The sequence below is a fragment of the Amblyomma maculatum genome, unplaced genomic scaffold (genome assembly GCF_055883805.1).
Source record: "Amblyomma maculatum isolate TAMU_Amacu unplaced genomic scaffold, ASM5588380v1 scaffold_15, whole genome shotgun sequence".
NCBI lineage: Eukaryota > Metazoa > Arthropoda > Arachnida > Ixodida > Ixodidae > Amblyomma > Amblyomma maculatum.
This window is the reverse complement of record NW_028146740.1, coordinates 8,293,202-8,313,428: the sequence shown is the minus strand read 5'-3', so window position 1 is coordinate 8,313,428 and position 20,227 is coordinate 8,293,202. Positions and strand designations below refer to the sequence as shown.

Sequence of the window (20,227 nt, the reverse complement as noted above, 5' to 3'; positions counted from 1 at the left end):
TGGCCTCGGGTCGTAGTGCTTTTGAAGGGCTGCAACGATTTCTTCGTAAGGCACTTCCGCTGGTGTGCTTGGCTGAATAAGGGCGCAGACAGTGTCGTAAGTCTGCTCCCCGCACAGCGTTAGCAGGTTGGCCCTCTTCAAGGCTGGGTCTGTGATGTTGTTAGCCTCGAAGTAGAACTGGAGGCGTCCAACCCACGATGACCAAGATGAGCCGTTGAATTCTGGTATTAACCCTCGCGTAGCCATGGCTTGTCAATAGCGTTGCGTCATCATCATCATCATCAGCCTGATTATACCCACTGCAGGGCGAAGGCCTCTCCCATATCTCTCCACTTAACCCGGTTCTGTGCTAGCTGCATCCACTTGACCCCTGCGAACTTCTTAATCTCATCCGCCCACCTAACTTTCTGCCGCCCCCTGCTACGCTTTCCTTCCCTTGGAATCCAGTTTGTTACCCTCAGCGACCATCGGTTATCCTCTCTTCGCACTACATGTCCTGCCCATGTCCATTTCTTCTTCTTAATTTCCACTAGAATGTCGTTAACTTGGGTTATTTCTCTGACCCACTCGGCACGCTTTCTATCTCTTAATGTTACCCCTACCATTTTTCGTTCCATAGCCCTCTGGGTTGTCCTCAACTTAAGTAGAACTCTCTTGGTTAGCCTCCACGTTTCAGCCCCATAGGTGAGTACAGGTAAGATGCAACTGTTGTATACTTTCCTCTTGAGCGATACCGGTAAGCTGCTAGTCATAATCTGCGAGTGCTTGCCAAATGCGCTCCATCCCAATCTTATTCTTCTTGTTATTTCCTTTTCATGGTCCGGATCTGCGGTTACTACCTGTCCTAAGTAGATATATTCGCCTACTACTTCCAGTATTTCGCTACCTAATGTAAACTCCTGTTCCTTCCCGAGGCTGTTGAACATTACCTTAGTCTTCTGCATATTGATTTTCAAGCCTACCTTTCTACTTTTCCTGTCTAGGTCATCAATCATTATTTGCAGTTCATCTCCCGAGTTGCTTAGCAAGACAATGTCATCAGCAAATCGCAGATTATTGAGATATTCTCCATCTAGCCTTATCCCTAACTGCTCCCACTCCAAGTCTCTGAATACTTCCTCTAAACAAGCTGTGAATAGTACTGGGGAGATTGTGTCTCCTTGCCTAACACCTTTCTTTATAGGAATTTTGTTACTTTCTTTATGCAGAACTATGGTTGCTGTGCAGCCACTATATATATCTTCCAGCACTTTCACGTACGGCTCGTCTACCCCCTGATTTCGCAATGCCTGCATCACCGCCGAGGTTTCAACTGAGTCAAATGCTTTTTCGTAATCAATGAATGCTATGTATAAGGGCTGGTTATATTCCGCGCATTTTTCTATCACCTGATTGATGGTATGGATATGATCGATAGTAGAGTACCGTTTCCGAAACCCTGCTTGATCCTTTGCTTGATTGCAGTCTAAGGTTGTCCTGATTCTATTAGCGATTACCTTAGTAAATACCTTATACGTAACAGACAGTAAGCTGATTGGTCTGTAATTTTTAAGGTCCTTAGAGTCCCCTTTCTTGTGAATGAGGATAATGTTTGCATTCTTCCATGCTTCCGGTACCGTCGATGACACCAGGCACTGCGTATACAGGGTGGCCAGTTTTTCTAGCACGATATCCCCCCCATCCTTCAGCAAATCTGTAGTTATCTGATCCTCTCCAGCTGATTTCCCCCTTTTCATAGTTTCTAGTGCTTTCTTGACCTCGTCCTTCGTCACTGGTGGAACGTCTGACCGTTTTTCCCTACCGCCAATCTCATTATGGTCCTGACTACTTTGGCTACTGTAGAGATCTGTATAGAACTCCTCGGCTACTTTGACTATCTTGTCCATATTAGTGATGACGTTGCCCGCCTTGTCCCTTATCGCATACATATGGTTTTTGCCTATGCCCAATTTCTTCTTTACCGCTTTAAGGCTTCCCCCGTTCTTTACAGCATGCTCAATTTTCTCCATGTTATACTTCCTTATATCGGCCACCTTGCGCTTATTGATTAGCTTTGATATCTCGGCCAATTCGATCTGGTCTGTTGGATTGGAAGCTTTCATACTCTGCCGTTTCTTAATCAAATCTTTCGTCTCCTTAGACAGCTTACCGGTATCCTCTCTAACTATCCTACCGCCTACTTCTACCGCGCACTCAGTAATGATATCTCTGAAATTATTGTTCCTTGCCTCTAGGGTAATGTCGCCATCCTCAGTTAGAGCTGAATACCTATTCTGTAGCGAGATCCTGAACTCTTCTGCCCTCCCCCTCACCGCTAATTCGTTGATGGGTTTCTTTCTTACTAATCTATTGCGTTCCTTCTTCAGATTTAGGCTAATTCGGGACCTCACCATCCTGTGGTCACTACATCGAACTTTCCCGATTACCTCTACATCCTGCACAATGGCGGGGGTTGAACACATTATGAAGTCGATTTCATTTTTAGTCTCTCCGTTAGGACTTTTCCATGTCCATTTTCGGTTCTTACGTTTGCCGAAGAAGGTATTCATGATTCGTAAGTTATTGCGCTCTGCAAACTCAACTAGTAACTCCCCCCTGCTATTCCTAGAACCAATGCCATAGTCACCTACTGCCTTGCCTCCTGCCTGTTTTTTCCCTACCTTGGCATTGAAGTCGCCCATTAGTACAGTATACTGCGTCTTTACTTTTCGCATTGCCGATTCTACATCTTCATAGAAGCTTTCAACGGCCTGGTCATCAGAACTACATGTAGGTGCATAGGCCTGTACAACCTTCAGTTTATACCGCTTATTAAGCCTAATTACGATGCCTGCAACCCTCTCATTAATACTATAGAATTCATCTATATTACCCGCTATATACTTATTGACAAGGAAACCTACTCCTAGTTGTCGCCTCTCTGGTAAACCTCTATAACACAGTACATGCCCATCCTTCAGTACAGTATATGCCTCATTCGGCCTCCTAACCTCACTAAGCCCTATGACATCCCATTTCATGCCCTCTAGTTCCTCTAACAGCACTGCTAAACTAGCTTCACTAGCTAGGGTTCTAGCATTAAACGTTGCCAGGGTCAGTTTCCAATGGCGGCCTGTCCAGCGGAGCCAGGCTTTCTTAGCACCCCCTGCTGCGTCACAGGTCTGACCGCCGCCGTGATCAGTTGTTCCGCAGCCGCTGGTGACTGAGGGCCGGGGTTTTATGGAGCTTATCATAGGAGGTTGTGGCCAATTACTGCACCAGGGTGGCCAACTCCTGTTCTGGTGAGGGAGTGCGTTGCCGGAGGTGTTCACCGGCATCAGGTCGCACCCCAAACCTGTATATGCAATTCCATCAACACGCAGATTTTTTTTTCTTTTTTTTTTTTTTTGTCATCCGGTGGAGAATTGCGCGGCACCGGGATTTGAACCCCGGTCCTCTTGCATGCGAGGCGGATGTTCTACCGCTACGCCACCGCTGCACCGGTGCGTTGCGTAGCGCGGGTCAAATCCACTTCCTCGTCGCCACTGTCGTGTTTGCGCGTCGTCGATGGAGAAAAGACATACGCGCTACTGTTAAACTGTTAACTTCGTTTATTACTAGATAAGAGGGTGCGACCAGCGTCGGCCGAGGCGTAGGCCGAACTGCCGGGCGAAGAACGGAGGGAACGGAGGCCGGGGATGGGGCTTGCTTCCCAGAACCAGAGGAGGGCGAGGGAGCCCACCGTGGGGGGCGTCCCGCTGAGCGCAGGCAGGCGGCGAGTCCTCCCGGCGAAGCGCAAAGAGGGGTGCGGGTCTGTTCATTAGCGCGCACTGCTCTATTCACAGCGGAACGGACGAGCACAGCACTTGGAACACAACAGTTTTCTTAAGCAGTGCAATAGGCTAAAAGAAGCAGGTTACCCGCCCTATCTTCTGGTATCCGTCGCTCAGAAATTGCTGAAGCATACACTATCTCATTCGGGAAAGGCTGATCCTAATGAACTTATTCCACAGAATGAAAAGAAAAACCAACAGAAAGTTACAGTTATCCCATATTGCCACACCCTTTCCCACAATCTAAAGAGGATAATGAGCCGAGCCAAAGTGCGGGTGGTGTTCTCCGCTCCTGACAAATTATCAAACCTATGTAACCGCGTGAACCCTCGTGCTAATAAAGCCAAAAAATGTGGAAAGAATCATAAGAACCAATATGTCTCCTGTAAAAATAATGTAATTTATTCTATACCACTGAAATGCGGCCGGAAATATATAGGGCAGACCGGCAGATGCCTTAATGACAGGTTACGCGAACATAACAATGATGTCAGGAGTGGTGTCAAAGGGCATCTTGCTTGCCACATTAATGAAAAAGAAATAGATGGAAAAACCAAGAAATGTCCCAGTTGTTATCCCGATTTTAAAAGGTCGGACGTCATTGATTGCCACAAAGATCAGCTTACAAGGGAAATCATTGAGGCGTTCAACATTTCATTGCAAAAAGATATGTGCATCAGTGCTGCCTCAGTGTTTTTATCTGACAAAGAAATGCAATACCTGTCTGCTAATCTGTGAACGTGTTTGACGATAACGCTGTTTGATTGCTTCCTATATTTTAAGGCTTTTATGTCTCCCCCTCTTCTTTGTCAAAAAAGTGCTTATATTGCCTGGTTTTGCAATAAAAAATCAGTTGTAAGTTAGCGCCCGTCCTGTGTGTCTCGCTGTGTCCTTGTCTTTTTAGCGCTATGCACCAATCGAACCATCACCAACTCGCCCACGCTTCCACTCTTGCAAATTTCATTTAGGCTGAGGAGGGGTTGTATTGACACTGCTCCGGTGCCAACACTCGCGGGGAGGGGGGCATCCTTCATACCGGAGAGCGAGCAGTTGTCGTCATCGTCTACCTCAGGGGTGCGTCTAGAAGTTTTGTTAGGACGGCCGGGTAAGGGACCGCCGGGCCTGCGCGAGGAGCGTAAGGAATGCGTAATTTGTTTGGAAATCATCGCGGGGATTGTCTCTTGCAATTTGGAGATGGCGTTGACCATCATTGAAATTTGATTTTCTATGGCAATGAATCGTGCCTCCGTGGCCCCGAATCGGGCCTCGAATGCTGCCTCCAAGCTTGTTACCGCCTTTGGCACCACGAGCTCACTCTCCATAACCTCAGCCGCAGGAGGCGAGGGCGGAGAAGACTGGTTAATTTTGGATTCCAATTCGTTAATTTTCTTAAGCAGCATCTCGTTTTGGGCCCTGAGTGCTGCTATTTGACCTTGCTCGGCGCTACGCGCCCTTGGGAAGAGAGTGGAAAGGGGGGAGAGAGAAGCAGCCCCACCCGAACCGCTCACCTGGGGTCCGTTTTTGACTGCGTTGACCCAGGCCCTGGTATCACCGCGCGTTTCCATCGTTTGTTTCGCCAGTCCGCCGTGTGGTGGCGACACCTTCGATGGTCGTTTTTCAGCACCTCCTGTAGGTGGGTTCTCGATGTTGGTGATTTCCTGACGAGGCTGATCGCCGGGAGGCCTAACATGGCGGCGTTTCTTCTTGGGCGCCATTTTTTTCTTTTTTATCTTGGGTGTGTGGAATTTTGCCGCACAGTCGCGAGAGTTGGTGACATGGGAGCCACCGCACACAGAACACCGCGGAACACAGTTGTGAGGAGCCCGCACCCCCTCCACTAGCGGAGCTTGGAATCCGCAGAGTCCCCAGGTGTCAGACTGCAAGTTTGGACATGCATCCGCGCGATGCCCGACGGCCCCACACTGGCCGCACGCAGGAATAGTTTTGTAATAGTTTCGCACAGAGACGACCATGTTGTCATAGTGCACGTAACGGGGCTTCTCTTTACCCGCGAAAGTGATGCGTGCCTTGTTGGATGTTCTTAACTTCCGGATTTCCAGGATGGTGCCGGCGCGCCAGCACACTCGGTCTTGGAGAGTTTCTGTGGTGTCCGAGTTACGGACCACGATCACGCCGTGGCATATGTTGCCGCCGTCTTGTCTCAGGTAACCCCGAAGCGGGATCGACCCCTTCTCGGTGTTTACTGTGAAGTCCCCGATGAGCAGGTCGGCCGCCTTGATGTGGTGCTCACCTATTAGGAGAGCACGTGATTGACGTGAGCACTAGCAAAGCTATCACTCATGTAAAACACGTAACTACGTGTGGGTGCATTTCTCAGTTCGGGAAGTGCAATGTGCTACGCACGTATAGCAGCCAGTTAAAGCTGGAAGTTTCTGAAGACTTTGTATACCTTCGCTGAAGAATTTACCACATACCCCGACCAGACTGGGCGATGAATAAATCACAGATTAGGAGAGGACGCAAATTACTTGAGGACTAGCAAAGCTATCACTCTTGTAAAACACTTAACTACGCGTGGGTGCATTCCTCAGTTCAGGGAGTGAAATTTGGTGCGCACATATAGCAGCCAGTTAAACCGGAAGCTTTACCAAGCCTTCGTAAACATTCCCTTATTATTTGGCCACATACTTCAACCAGACTTGGCGGTGCATAAATGACAGACTAAGAGAGCACGTGCATGACGTGAGGACTAGAAAAGCTAACACTCTTGCAAAACACGTGACTCCGCGCCAATGCATTTGTTCGTTCGGAAAGTGCAATGTGCTACGCACGCATAGCAGCCAGTTAAAACGGGAAGTTTACGAAGCCTTCTTATACCTTCGCTGATGATTGGGCCACATACCTCGACCAGACTGGGCGATGCATAAATGACAGATTAGGAGTGTAGTAGTTGTTGATGTGATATTAGACTGAACTTTAATTGTTACTACAACTTTGGACTTTAAGAGATTCGAATAAAAGTGAAAAAATCACACGCGGACAAACTGTTTTACGGTAACAAAAACACTGGATATATTCAGCAAAGTTTACACGCGTCTTTCTCCGACGAAGGGTGCGTTCCGCATTCTCCCGTCCGCTCTTCTCTCACTCTCTCTCTCTCGGCCAGTCGTTCAGAGCAGCACTCGCACCCCGCACGTGCGCACAGCCTCCTCGTCGTCAGCGCAGGCCCTCCTTCTCCTCAGCGGGGTGGCACGCCGACCCTTGTCTCCAATCGCGCGTTCCCCGGTCGTTCCGGGAAAGTAGACCATGCCGTCTTCGGTTTGTAACTTAAAACCTAGGAACGCTCTTACTTTTGCTGGCTACTCTTTCGGGAGCAAGTGCTCGGCATTTCTTTTCTCCTTTGTGCTCACATTTATGGCCCTTTTTTGTTTCTGAAGTCGAGCTACGGTATTGTCGGTTCTTCTTTTTCTTTATATATTCTTTACATACTCCCCCCCAAAATGAGTGCAACTCATTTTATGCGCGTTACCAAGGGATAGAGGCGCGTAGTCATCGAGTAATCACCAATAGAATACATTCCTTTGGTGATCAATTGCTCCTTGAAAGTAGGTGGCCATACGTGATCCATTACAGCCGCCATCAGCTCCAACCGAGGCAGCGACAACGCCTTCAGAGGCGCCACGCGTGACTTGGCAAGTGTGAGGTTGACGCTCACCGTTTCGTTGTCTTCTCAGATGTGGAGGTAGGCACAGCACCCGTACGCCGTCGGACATGCGTCGCAAAAAATGTGGAGCTGCCCGGAAACTTGGTCGTTCTGTACGATGCAACGTGGGAAGGAAAGTTGTCTCAGATTGGCGAGGTCTAAAAACCAACTTCTCCATTCCGCCTCCAAGGCGCTAGGTAAAAAGTATCTTTGCCCGCACCACGAACGGTGCGACGAGGCCGAAGGGGTCGAATATTCTTGCCGACGCCTGCAGCCCAGCGCGCTTCGACGCAGCTCCGCTAGTTAATGAGCTGATCACACTGGCCAGGGATATTGCTATCTTGTCGTCAGCTGCGTTTCATTTCATTCCCAGGAGCTTCTGTTCACCGTTCGAAGGTGTAGTTTCGTCGTCCCCAAGCGCCGCGCGGACTGCATCGGAATTCGAGGACCATTTCCTTAAGCGTATGCCGGCGGCGCTCATTATGTCAGTGGCTTCAGTGGCTATTCTCAACGCCTAGTTTACTGTAGCCGCCCCCGTCACCAGATCGTCCACGTAAAAGGAGTCCTTCATGATTCTCGCCGTTTTCGAAACTTCCTTTGTCGTGCATTCAAGGTGGTGGAGGAGGGTAGCGATCAGCAAATATGAGCTGGCTGTCGTACCGAACGGTACCCGGGTCTTTCTCCATTCTTCGATATCCGGCAATGCTAACGGGTCAAACGGTGGGCTACTGTACCAGAAGAACCGCAGGGCGTCTCTATCCTCAGGCCGCGCTTATCTGCAGAAATGCTTTCTCGATGTCTGCTACGAGAGCGACCTTATGTAGGCGGAACCGCAAGAGAATCTGCACCAAATCGCTGACGAGGTTAGGTCCCTTTTCCAAGTGGTCGTTGAGTGACCGTTTCCTCGGAGCGTGTGATGATGCGTCGAACACGACACGCAGCTTCGTTGTAGCTGCCTCACTACGTACGACTGGCTGATGTGGCATGTAATAAACTTTCCCAGACACTACTTCTGTCACATGCTCCGCATGCTCTGCCTTGATGGTGTCGTCGTACTGCTCAGCGAGTTCTGGATTGCGGCACGTGCATGACATGAGGATTAGCTAAGCTAACACTCTTACAAAACACTCAACTCCGAGTGGGTGCATTTCTCAGTTCGGGAAGTGCAATGTGCTACGCACGTGGACCAGCCAGTTAAAACGGGAAGTTTCGGGAAGTGCAATGTGCTACGCACGTATCAGTTCAGTTCAGTCGTTCAGTCGTGTCCGACTCTTCGTGACCCTATGGACCATATCACGCCACGCTTTCCGGTCTCTCACTATCTTCCTAACATCACATAACTTCATCTGCAGTGCCTCGAGGATGCCATCTAACGCACGCATAGCAGCCAGTTAAAGCGGAGCTTTACGAACCCTTCGTATACCTTCGCTGATTATTAGGCCACATACCTCGACCGGACTGGGCGATGCATAAATGACAAATTGAGAGCACGTGCATGACGTGAGGACTAGCAAAGATATCACTCTTGTAAAACGCGTAACTACGCATGGGTGCATTTCTCAGTTCGGCAAGTGCAATGTGCTACGCACGCATAGCAGCCAGTTAAAACGGGAAGTTTACGAAGCCTTCGTAAACCTTCGCTGATGATTTGGGCACATACCTTGACCAGACTGGGCCGTGCAAGATATGCAGGTTAGGAGAGCACGCAAATGACGTGAGGACTAGCAAAGCTATCACTCTTTTAAAACACGTTACAACGCGTAGCTGCATTCCTGAGTTCAGGAAGTGCGAATTTGCTGCGCGCTTATAGCAGCCAGGTAAAGCGGGAGCTTTACGAAGCTTTCGTAAACATTCGCTGATGATTGGCCACATAGGCCCCCAAAGCATCGCTGGGCGGCGCTGCGGCTCCTGATGGGCAACTCCATCTGTGGCAGAAAAACATACACTGGGACGCCGCCGGCTCGGCTCGCTGCCTTCGCGGCTTTCGCCGCGCGCTTTCGAACGAGCACGTGCCCTGACGCGCCCCCGCAGGCGCATCGCGACATGCCGCCTGCATTCCGTCTTGATGATTGGACAACCTGCCGCGTATTTTCATGGAGGAAACGTAATTATAGGCGAGAAAATTTTTATTCACCTCTGCACTGTAGAGCAGACGACAGACGGCGATGAGTAAATTTTGATTGTGAATGCGTTTCCCACATTAGCGAAAACGTAGGAAGTTTATCTTGAGGTAAGTCGACTATGTAACTATATTGTCGTATATTGTCACGTAGCCGTTTAGGCCCGCAACCAGAAGGTTGGTTTTTAATAGGCGGTTGATCTAGCAGGCACAGGAGAGCAGGTCGAGAGCACCCAGTGACAGCAGCCGTCTTCAGCTTCTTCTCATCGAACGCCACGGGGCCACTTCAACGAGTCCGCGCACGAGAATCTCGATGAGCAGCCGCATAGCGGCGGCTGTTTCACACGCTATATTATAATATGTTTAAAAACTGCGGAAGTATTATCAGTACTCTGAAATAAAGCTGTTCGATTGTTGATCATCGTTTTGGCCTGTAGCATGAGATCTATATACGGTTTTGTTTTTATTATTACGACGTTACTAAAGCAAATTTTGCAGTAGAAGAATAAGCTATAGTTCGAACGAGATGTTTCTTCAAAGGCACGAACGCTAGCAGTCTCAAAAGCACATGCTTGCTCCTCGCGCTGCACGCGACATACCCAGCTCACTGGCTCGGAAGGAAGGTGAAATCCAAGCTTGTACTACAATCGTGCTTCATTTCGGTCCTTACTAAATGGTTGTGCTTCATTTATAATTGGTTTGCGTTTACGAAACCTGTGACGCGAATAGGGTGCTCCGTGCGAGTAGTGTCAATCGAGCCATACCTAGGATCGCTTTTGTATTGCACTTCCAACATATTTTTGTTATGATGGTTTGGTTTGGTTTGTGGGGTTTAACGTCGCAAAGCGACTCAGGCTATGAGAGATGCCGTAGTGGAGAACTCCGGAAATTTCGACCACCTCGGGTTCTTTAACGTGCACTGACATCGCACAGCACACGGGCGCCTTCCTTTTCGGCTCCATTGAAAAGCGGCCGCCGAGGCCGGGATTCGATCCCGCGTCATTGGGAACAGTGGTCGAGCGCCGTAACCACTGCGCCACCCCGGCGGGAATAATAATAATGTTGGTTCATTTATTGGCCACTTTGCGGAAATCTGTAAAAACGGCTCAGCCAAGCATGTTTTCCAACTCCCTCCCACACACACACACACAAAAGGCCTCGTTCCTAGATATTTTCTTGGCCGTAGGGCACATTCACACATCATTGTCGATCGCGAACGTCGCACGCTGGATATCTGTTGACTTGGTTGCTTTCAGAGCACTCGCAAAGCAGGGAGAGAGCACAGAAAATCGGCAAAGCAAGACACGCGCGGAGCGAAGAGCAGGATAATCCTCCACCACCTTAACTTCGTATACATAGTGTTAAACCACTGTACTCTTTTGATGCCTCTCTATGACGTATTTGTCAACTGTCGAACACATCTGAGTTTATGGAGAAGGGGAAAATTGGCCCTTTTCGTTTCCACAAAGAACGCGAGACTTCTCAGAATGCTGTCATGCGGTTGCAAAACAAGCCTTGTGGAAACGCTTGCAATGAAATGTGCAAACTTCCACACGTGAGCCTCGTCTTTTGGTGCTTCGCCTACTATTGTGGCTACCCATGACACAATGCTACTTAGTACCTCTGTTTCGCATTAGCGGAAGCGTTTTTGTATCGCCAAATAACCGCCAGGCGCAACTCGATCGCCACACGTGCACAGGAAGCTAGCGCAGCGTCTGCTCCGGTCACGTCCCATCATTTCACATTTCGCCACCATGCCAGGAATGCGGCGCTGCCATCGTGCGGCGAAACTTGAGCTTGGGTTCCCAATACCCCGAGCAGACTGGGCGGTGCATAAGTTACAGATTAAGAGAGCACGTGCATGACGTGAGGACTAGCAAAGCTAGCACTCTTGCAAAACGCGTGACTATGCGTGAGTGCATTTCTCAGTTCGGGAAAGGCAAAGTGCTACGCACGCATGGCAGCCTGTTAAAACGAAGCTTTACGAAGCCTTCATGTACCTTCGCTGATTATTTGGCCACATTGCCCGACCATACTGGGCGAGGCATAAGTGAAAGATTAAGAGAGCACGTGCATGACGTGAGGACTAGCAAAGCTAACACTCTTGCAAAATACGTAACTCCACGCGGATCTATTTCTGAGTTCAGGAAGTGCAAATAGGAGCGCAGGTATAGTAGCCAGTTAAAAAATGTCCTTTACAAAGCTTTCGTAAAGCCTTCGCTGATGATTTGGCCACATACCTCGACCTAAATGGGTGATGCATAAATGACAGATTAACAGAGCAAGCGAATGACGTGAGGACAAGCAAAGCTATCTTTGTTGTAAAACACGTAACTACGCGTAGGTGCATTCCTCTGCTCAGGAAGTGCAATTTGCTGAGCACACATAGCAGCCAGTTAAAACGGCAGTTTTATAAACCCTTCGTCAACATTCGTTCTTATTTGATCACGTACCTCGACCAGATTTGGCGAAGCATAAATGACAGATTAAGAGAGCACGTGCACGACGTGAGGACTAGCAAAGCTAAGACTCTTACAAAACGCGTGACTCCGCGCGGATGCATTTCTCCGTTCGGGAAGTGCAATGTGCTACGCACCTATAGCAGCCAATTAGAACTGAACCTTTACGAAGCCTTCGCATACCTTCGCTGATGATTTGGCCACATACCTCGACAGGACTGGGCGATGCATAAATGACCGATTAGGAGAGCACGCTATTGACGGGAGCACTAGCAAAGATATCACTCTTGTAAAACACGTAACTACGCGTGGGTGCATTCCTCACTTCAGGAAGTGAAATTTGCTATGCACATATAGCAGCCAGTTAAACATCAGCTTTAAGAAGCCTTCGTAAAGCCTTCGCTGATGATTTCGCCACATACCTCGACCAGACTGGGCGAAGCAAAAATGACAGATTAAGAGAGCATGCGAATCATGTGAAGACTAGCACAGCTATCACTCTTGCAAAACACGTCACTATGCGTGAGTGCATTTCTCAGTTTCGGGAAGTGCGATGTGCTACGCACATATATCAGCCAGTTAGCGCGGAGCTTTACGTATCCTTCGTAAACATTCGCTGATTATATGGCCATATACCTCGACCGGACTGGGCGACGCATAAATGACAGATTGAGAGCACGTGCGTGACGTGAGGACTAGCAAAGGTATCACTCTTGTAAAACAAGTAACTACGCATAGGTGCATTTCTCAGTTCGGGAAGTGCAATGTGCTACGCACGTATAGCAGCCAGTTAAAACAGGAAGTTTACGAAGCCTTCGTATACCTTCGCTGATGAATTGGGCTCATACCTTGAACAGACTGGGCCATGCAAAAATGCCAGATTAGGAGAGCACGCGAATGACGTGAGGACTAGCGAAGCTATCAATCTTGTAAAACGCGTAACTAGGCGTGGATGCATTCCTCTGTTCGGGACGCGCAATTTGCTGCGCACGCATGGCAGTCAGTTAAAACGGGAAGCTTACGAAGCCTGCGTATACTTTCGCTAATGAGTTGGCCAAAATTTTTTAATTTTTTTTTGATCAGCCTGACTATACCCACAGCCGGGCGAAGACCTCTCCCATATTTCTCCACTTAACCCGGTTCGGTGCTATTCGCATCCACTTCTACCTCTGCGGACTTCTTAACCTCATCCGCAAACCTAACTTTCTGCCGCCCCCTGATACGCTTTCCTTCCCTTGGAATCCAGTTTGTTACCCTAAGCGACCATCGGTTATCCTCTCTTCACACTACATGTCCTGCCCATGTCCATTTCTTCTTCTTAATTTCCACTAGAATGTCGGTAACCTGTGTTATTTCTCTGAGCAACTCTGCACGCTTCCTATCTCAATGTTACCTCTACCATTTTTCGTTCCATAGCTCTCTGGGTTATCCTCGACTTAAGTAGAACTATCTTGGTTAGCCTCCGTGTTTTAGCCCCATAGGTGAGTACAGGTAAGATGCAACTGTTGTATACTTTCCTCTTGAGCTATACTGGTAAGCTGCTAGTCATAATCTGCGAGCGCTTGCCAAATGCGCTCCATCCCAGTCTTATTCTTCTCGTTATTTCCTTTTCATGGTCCAGATCTTCAGTTACTACCTGTCCCAAGTAGACATATTGGCCTACTTTTTCCAGTACTTCGCTACCTAATGTAAACTGCTGTTCCTTCCCGAGGCTGTTGAACATTAACTTAGTCTTCTGCATATTGATTTTCAAGCCTACCTTTCTACTTTTCCTGTCTAGGTCATCAATCATTATTTGCATTTCATCCCCCGAGTAGCTTAGCAAGGCAATGTCATCAGCAAATCGCAGGTTACGGAGGTATTCTCCATCTACCCTTATCCCTAACTGCTCGCATTTCAAGTCTCTGAATACTTCCTCTAAGCAAGCTGTGAATAGTACTGGGGAGATTGTGTCTCCTTGTCTAACATCTTTCTTTATGAAAATTTTGTTACTTTCTTTATGCATAACTACTGCCACTATGCATATGCATATGCATATGCATATGCTGCCACTATATAGATATCCCAGCACTTTCACCTACGGCTTGTCTACCCTCTGATTTCGCTATGCCTGCATCACCACCGCTGTTTCAACGTAGTCAAATGCTTTTCGCAATCAATGAATGCTATACATAATGGCTGGTTATATTCCGAGCATTTTGCTATCACCTGATTGATGGTATGGATATGATCGATAGTAGAGTATCGTTTCCGAAAACCTGCTTGATCCTTTGCTTGATTGCAGTCTAAGGTTGTCCTGATTTATTAGCGATTACGTTAGTAAATACCTTATACGTAACAGACAGTAAGCTGATTGGTCTAATTTTTAAGGTCCTTAGAGTCCCCTTTCTTGTGAATGAGGATAAAGTTTGCATTCTTGTATGGTTCCGGTACCGTCGATGACACCAGGCACTGCTTATACAGTGTGGCCAGTTTTTCTAGCATGAAATCCCCCCCCCCCCCTTCCCTGTCCTTTAGCAAATCTGTAGTTATCTGATCCTCTCCAGTTGATTTCCACGTTTTCCTAGTTTCTAATGCTTTCTTGACCTCGTCCTTCGTCCCTGGTAGAAAGTCTGACTGTTTTTCTCTACCGCCAATCTCATTACGGTCCTGACTACTTTGGCTACTGTAGAAATCTGAATAGAACTCCTCGGCTACTTTGACTATCTTGTCCATATTCGTGATGACGTTGCCCGCCTTGTCCCTTATAGCATACATCTGGTTTCTTCCTATGCCCAGTTTCTTCTTTACCGCTTTAAGGCTTCCCCCGTTCTTTACAGCATGGTCAATTTTCTCCAAGTTATACTTCCTTATATCTGCCATCTTGCGCTTATTGATTAATTTTGATATCTCGGCCAATTCGATCTGCTCTGTTGGATTGGAAGCTTTCATACTCTGGTGTTTCTTAATCAAATATTTCATCTTCTTAGACACCTTACCGGTGTCCTCTCTAACTATCCTACCGATTATTTCTACCGCGCACTCAGTAATGATATCTCTGAAATTATAATTCATTGCTTCTAGGGTAATGTCGCCACCCTCGGTTAGAGCTGAATATCTATTCTGTAGCGAGATCATGAACTCTTCTGCCCTCCCCCTCACCGCTAATTCGTTGATGGGTGTCTTTCTTACTAATCTGTCGCGTTCCTTCTTCAGATTTAGGCTAATTCGGGACCTGCATCGCACTTTCCCGAATACCTCTACATCTTGCACAAAGATTCTTTTGATCTGCGTGCCTAATATTTGTGCCAAACTTGTTTCACTTCCCACCACATATATACTGAGAGATCAACCATTCTTCGTCGCCGCCCATATCGCGTTTGCTCATTGGAACGCAAAATGATTGAGGACAAAGTTACCGACATGCTCGCGCGAAATATCATCCGGCCATAGGGCAGCCCCTGGTCCTCTCCTGTTCTTCTCGTCAAGAAAAAATATGGTTCTGTGCGGTTACGCGTGGATTACCGGGCCCTTAAGATAACCCGCAAAGAGGTTTACCCGCTACCACGCATCGATGATGCACTGGACCGCCTTCAGGGAGCAGAGTATTTCTCAAGTCTCGACTTGCGCTCGGGATATTGGCAAATTCCCATGCATGAATCCGACAAGAATAAGACAGCATTTGCTACTCTGGATGGTCTTTATGAATTTATGCCTTTATGCATATGTAATGCTCCAGCCACCTTCGAGCGAATGATCGACACAGTGCTTCGAGGAATTAAATGGAAGACGCGCTTGTGTTATCTAGACGATATTATCATCTTTTCGTCGGACTTCGCCCGACACGTGTACCGTATTGCAGAAGGTCTCACATGTCTGGCACAAGCCGAGCTCCAGCTCAACCCTAAAATATGCCACTTCGCCAGCAAAACCATCAAATCATTATAAGTTAAAGGCGCCAACACAACACGCACACACGCAAGAAAAGAAGAACGGGACAGAGCGCCTCGGGAGGCGCTCTGGTCTTCTTGTGTGTGTGCGTGTTGTTTTGGTGTCTTTACTTATAATGAATAGACACCAAGTAGCCCAACAAGAAGTTCTCTTGAAACCATCAAAGTGGTCAGCCGTGTCGTTAGCAAGGTGGGCACACAGCCCGATCCCGACAATAATGCAGCTGTAAACAACTTTCCTCAGCCCGAACGCCAGCAAGAACTCCGCAGCTTCATCGAGTAAGCGTCGTACTTCCGACGTTTTATCTGAAACTTTGCTTATATAGCGGCCCCTTTCTGACACGCTTTTCTTATGGTCTATTCATCATCATTATCATCATCATCATCATTTATTTTCCCTTAAATACCCCTAGGCGGGGCATTACATAAGGGGGGAACAAAGAAACGAAATCACAAACAAAAGGAACATTTGACATATAGCAGTGAAGAAAGCAAACAATTCTTAAAAGAGCATTATAAAACGAAAGTGAACAATCATAGATGCATTGAGGCCATCGCGCTATATGAAGAAGAAAATAGGAACACTGTTTTGCATGCAAAGATTCAACAATATTAAAAAACAAAAACAAAAAAAAACAAATAAAACACGTGCAGAGGTGGTACTCAAAAGTGCGACTAAGGAAGAAGATAAATAAAAGCAGGGTTTTGAATTTAATTGGGTCGCGCTCATTTACAATCACCTCATGTAGACAAGCACAGCACAGGCAGCACAAGCCGCGCGACCGTACAAAAAGCCGCTAATTTTGGCCCCGGCTTTCTACCAGTGTTGCAAAATACATATCATCATATGCGCCTTGTGAGCGTCGAAAGCGGCCAACATCTCTTCCTTCCGGTCCCCTGCAAACTATTCCTTGCCCATCGGTGCCTTTCGATTCTGTCGCCATTGTCTTATTCGGCCTCCTACCTCTCACACCCGCTTGTAACCAATGGGTTGTAATCGCTATCGACCATCTGACGCAGTACGCTGAAACAGCCCCTCTTTGCTACGGTTCCACTTCTGAAGTTGCTGAGTTATTTCTGTCGGCGATCATCTTGCGCCATGGGACTCCCCGAATCTTGATTAGCGACCTTGGGAAGCCATTTCTTCCCTAAGTTCTGGCGGAAGTACTCCGCTCTGTCAACAGAGTCCACAAGACATCTTCTAGATATCATCTTCTCCTCAGATTAATAACCTTATTGAGCGCTTTCACCGCCCCTTGTCCGAAATGATATCCATGTACGTCAGTCCTGACCATAAGAACTGGAATACCATTCTTGCTTTCGTTACCTATGCCTATAATTCCGCCTTGATAGAATCCTGCCTGATCATTTGGTGATTGTAGTCTAAGGTTGATGTAGTGATATTAGCTAGTACTTTTGCAAATGCCCTCTATGTAGCTCACAGTAATTTTTATTCCTTCACATCAACTTTTTTATCCCCCGATTAAGATAATGTTTGTATGCTTGCAATATTCACGCGCCATCGCAGGAATTTATGTTCATTGGGAACACAGGCGGCTGTTATAAGCTCGCGACATCTGAGGCGGCCAAAAGAAAGGTCATGCTTACACAGGAACCTTAGGACGTCTTCAATTTGTCTTTAACGTTTTTAATACATGGGGCAGGCTACTGTCAATTGCAAACGTAAAATGTGCAATGACAGAACAATTCGCTTATTCACAATCCACATAATATTCCAACAATCCACAATCCATATGATGCAAACGAGAGATTGCACATACGATGTCGCAGGTACTTCATCAACTGTAACTGGCCAAATTTGTTTTTTTTAGTCAGTATTCGTTGCGTCAAGTAATCATTTGCAACTTTGATTAGCAATGATGCAGCGGTGGCGTAGCGGCATAACATCCGCCTGGCATGCAAGAGGACCGGGGTTCAAATCCCGGTGCCGCGCATTTCTCCATCGGATCTAAAAAAAAAACAAATCCGCGTTTCAATGGAATTGCATACACAGGTTTGGGGTGCGACCTGATGCCGGTGAACACCTCCGGCAACGCACTCCCTCACCAGAACAGGAGTTGGCCACCCTGGTGCAGTAACTGGCCGCAACCTCTCATAATAAGCTCCATAAAACCCCAGCCCTCAGTCCCCAGTGGCTGCAGAACAACTGACCACGGCGGCGGTCAGACCTGTGACGCAGCAGGGGGTGCTAAGAAAGCCTTGCTCCGCTGGACAGGCCGCCACTGGAAACTGACTCTGGCAACGTTTAACGCTAGAACCCTAGCTAGTGAAGCTAGTTTAGCAGTACTGTTAGAGGAACTAGAGGGTATGAAATGGGATATCGTAGGGCTTAGTGAGGTTAGGAGGCCGAATGAGGCATATACTATACGGAGGGATAGGCATGCACTGTGTTATCGAGGTTTACCAGAGAGGCGACAACTAGGAGTAGGTTTCCTTGTCAATAAGTATATAGCGGGCAATATAGATGAATCCTATAGTATTAATGAGAGGGTGGCAGGCATCGTAATTAGGCCTAATAAGCGGTATAAACTAAAGGTTGTACAGGCCTATGCACCTACATGTAGTTATGATGACCAGGCAGTTGAAAGCTTCTACGAAGATGCAGAATCGGCAATGCGAAATGTAAAGACGCAGTATACTGTACTAATGGGCAACTTCAATGCCAAGGTACGAAAAAAGCAGGCAGGAGACCAGGCCGTAGGTGACTATGGCATTGGTTCTAGGAATAGCAGGGGGGAGTTACTAATTGAGTTTGCAGAGCGCAATAATTTACGATTTATGAATACCTTCTTTAGCAAACGAAAGAACCGGAAATGGACATGGAAAAGTCCTAACCGGGAGACTAAAAATGAAATCGACTTCATAACGTGTTCAACCCCCGCCATTATGCAAGATGTAGAGATAATCGGGAAAGTGCGATGCAGTGACAACAGGATAAGTCCCGAATTAGCCTTAATCTGAAGAACGCAACAGATTAGTAAGAAAGAAACCCATCAACGAACTAGTGGTGAGGGGGAGGGAGAAGAGTTCAGGATCTCGCTACAGAATAGGTATTCAGCTCTAACCGAGGATGGCGACATTGCCCTAGAAGCAATGAACAATAATTTCAGATATCATTACTGAGTGCGCGGTAGAAGTATGCGGTAGGATAGTTAGAGAGGATACCGGTAAGCTGTCTAAGGAGACGAAAGATTTGATTAAGAAACGCCAGACTATGAAAGCTTCCAATCCAACAGACCATATCGAATTGGCCAAGATATCAAAGCTAATCAATAAGCTCAAGGTGGCCGATGTAAGGAAGTATAACATGGAGAAAATTGACCATGCTGTAAAGAACGGGGAAAGCCTTAAAGCCGTAAAAAAGAAATTGGGCATAGGCAAAAACAAAATGTATGCGATAAGGGACAATGAGGGCTACGTCATCACGAATATGGACAAGATAGTCAAAGTAGCCGAGGAGTTCTATACAGATCTCTACAGCAGCCAAAGTGTTCAGGACCGTAATGAGATTGGCGGTAAGGAAAAACAGTCAGACGTTCCTCCAGTGACGAAGAACGAGGTAAAGAAAGCACTAGAAACTATGAAAAGGTGGAAATCAGCTGGACAGGATCAGATAACTATAAAGATTTGCTGAAGGACGGGGGGGATGTCGTGCTAGAAAAACTGGCCACCCTGTATACGCAGTGCCTGGTGTCTGACGGTACCGTAACCATGGAATAATTTAAACATTATCCTCATTAATAAGAAAGGGGACTCTAAGGGCGTTAAAAATTGCAGACCAATAAGCTTACTCTATGTTACGTATAAGGTATTTACTAAGGTAATCGCTAATAGAATCAGGACAACCTTAGACTGCAATCAAGCAAAGGATCAAGCAGGTTTTCGGAAATGGTACTCTACTATCGATCATATCCATACCATCAATCAAGTTGTTGCAAACGCCAGCGGCCGGCGTTCGCCTGCCAACGGGTCGGCGGCGGCGAACCCGTTAGAGCCCAACGAGACTGATGGCTGGGGCAGAAAGAACTGGGTTTATTGTGTGGCTTGGGTTTTTATACCAGCCATAGAAAAACAAGAACGACAGGAAAGCTGCAAGCAGAGGCTGCCGTGACGCTGGTGATGACGAGCAGAGCGGAGGCGGGCACACGTGGCGCTGCCGACGCATTTAGCAGTTCGCAGCATCCCCCTTTTCTTGGAATCCATATCTGACTACGGGCCTCCTG

General features: G+C 47.4%; 1 protein-coding gene across 1 annotated transcript in view; it reads left to right on the top strand.

Annotated features, from left to right (window-relative positions):
* LOC146172008 (ADP-ribose pyrophosphatase-like) overlaps positions 1-20,227 on the top strand; it is a 317,324-nt gene that overhangs the window by 67,140 nt on the left and 229,957 nt on the right. Inside the window, exon 3 of the mRNA XM_084586232.1 lies at positions 18,691-18,701. Within this exon, the coding sequence (XP_084442358.1) occupies positions 18,691-18,701 (11 nt within the window). The remainder of the gene's footprint in view (positions 1-18,690; positions 18,702-20,227) is intronic.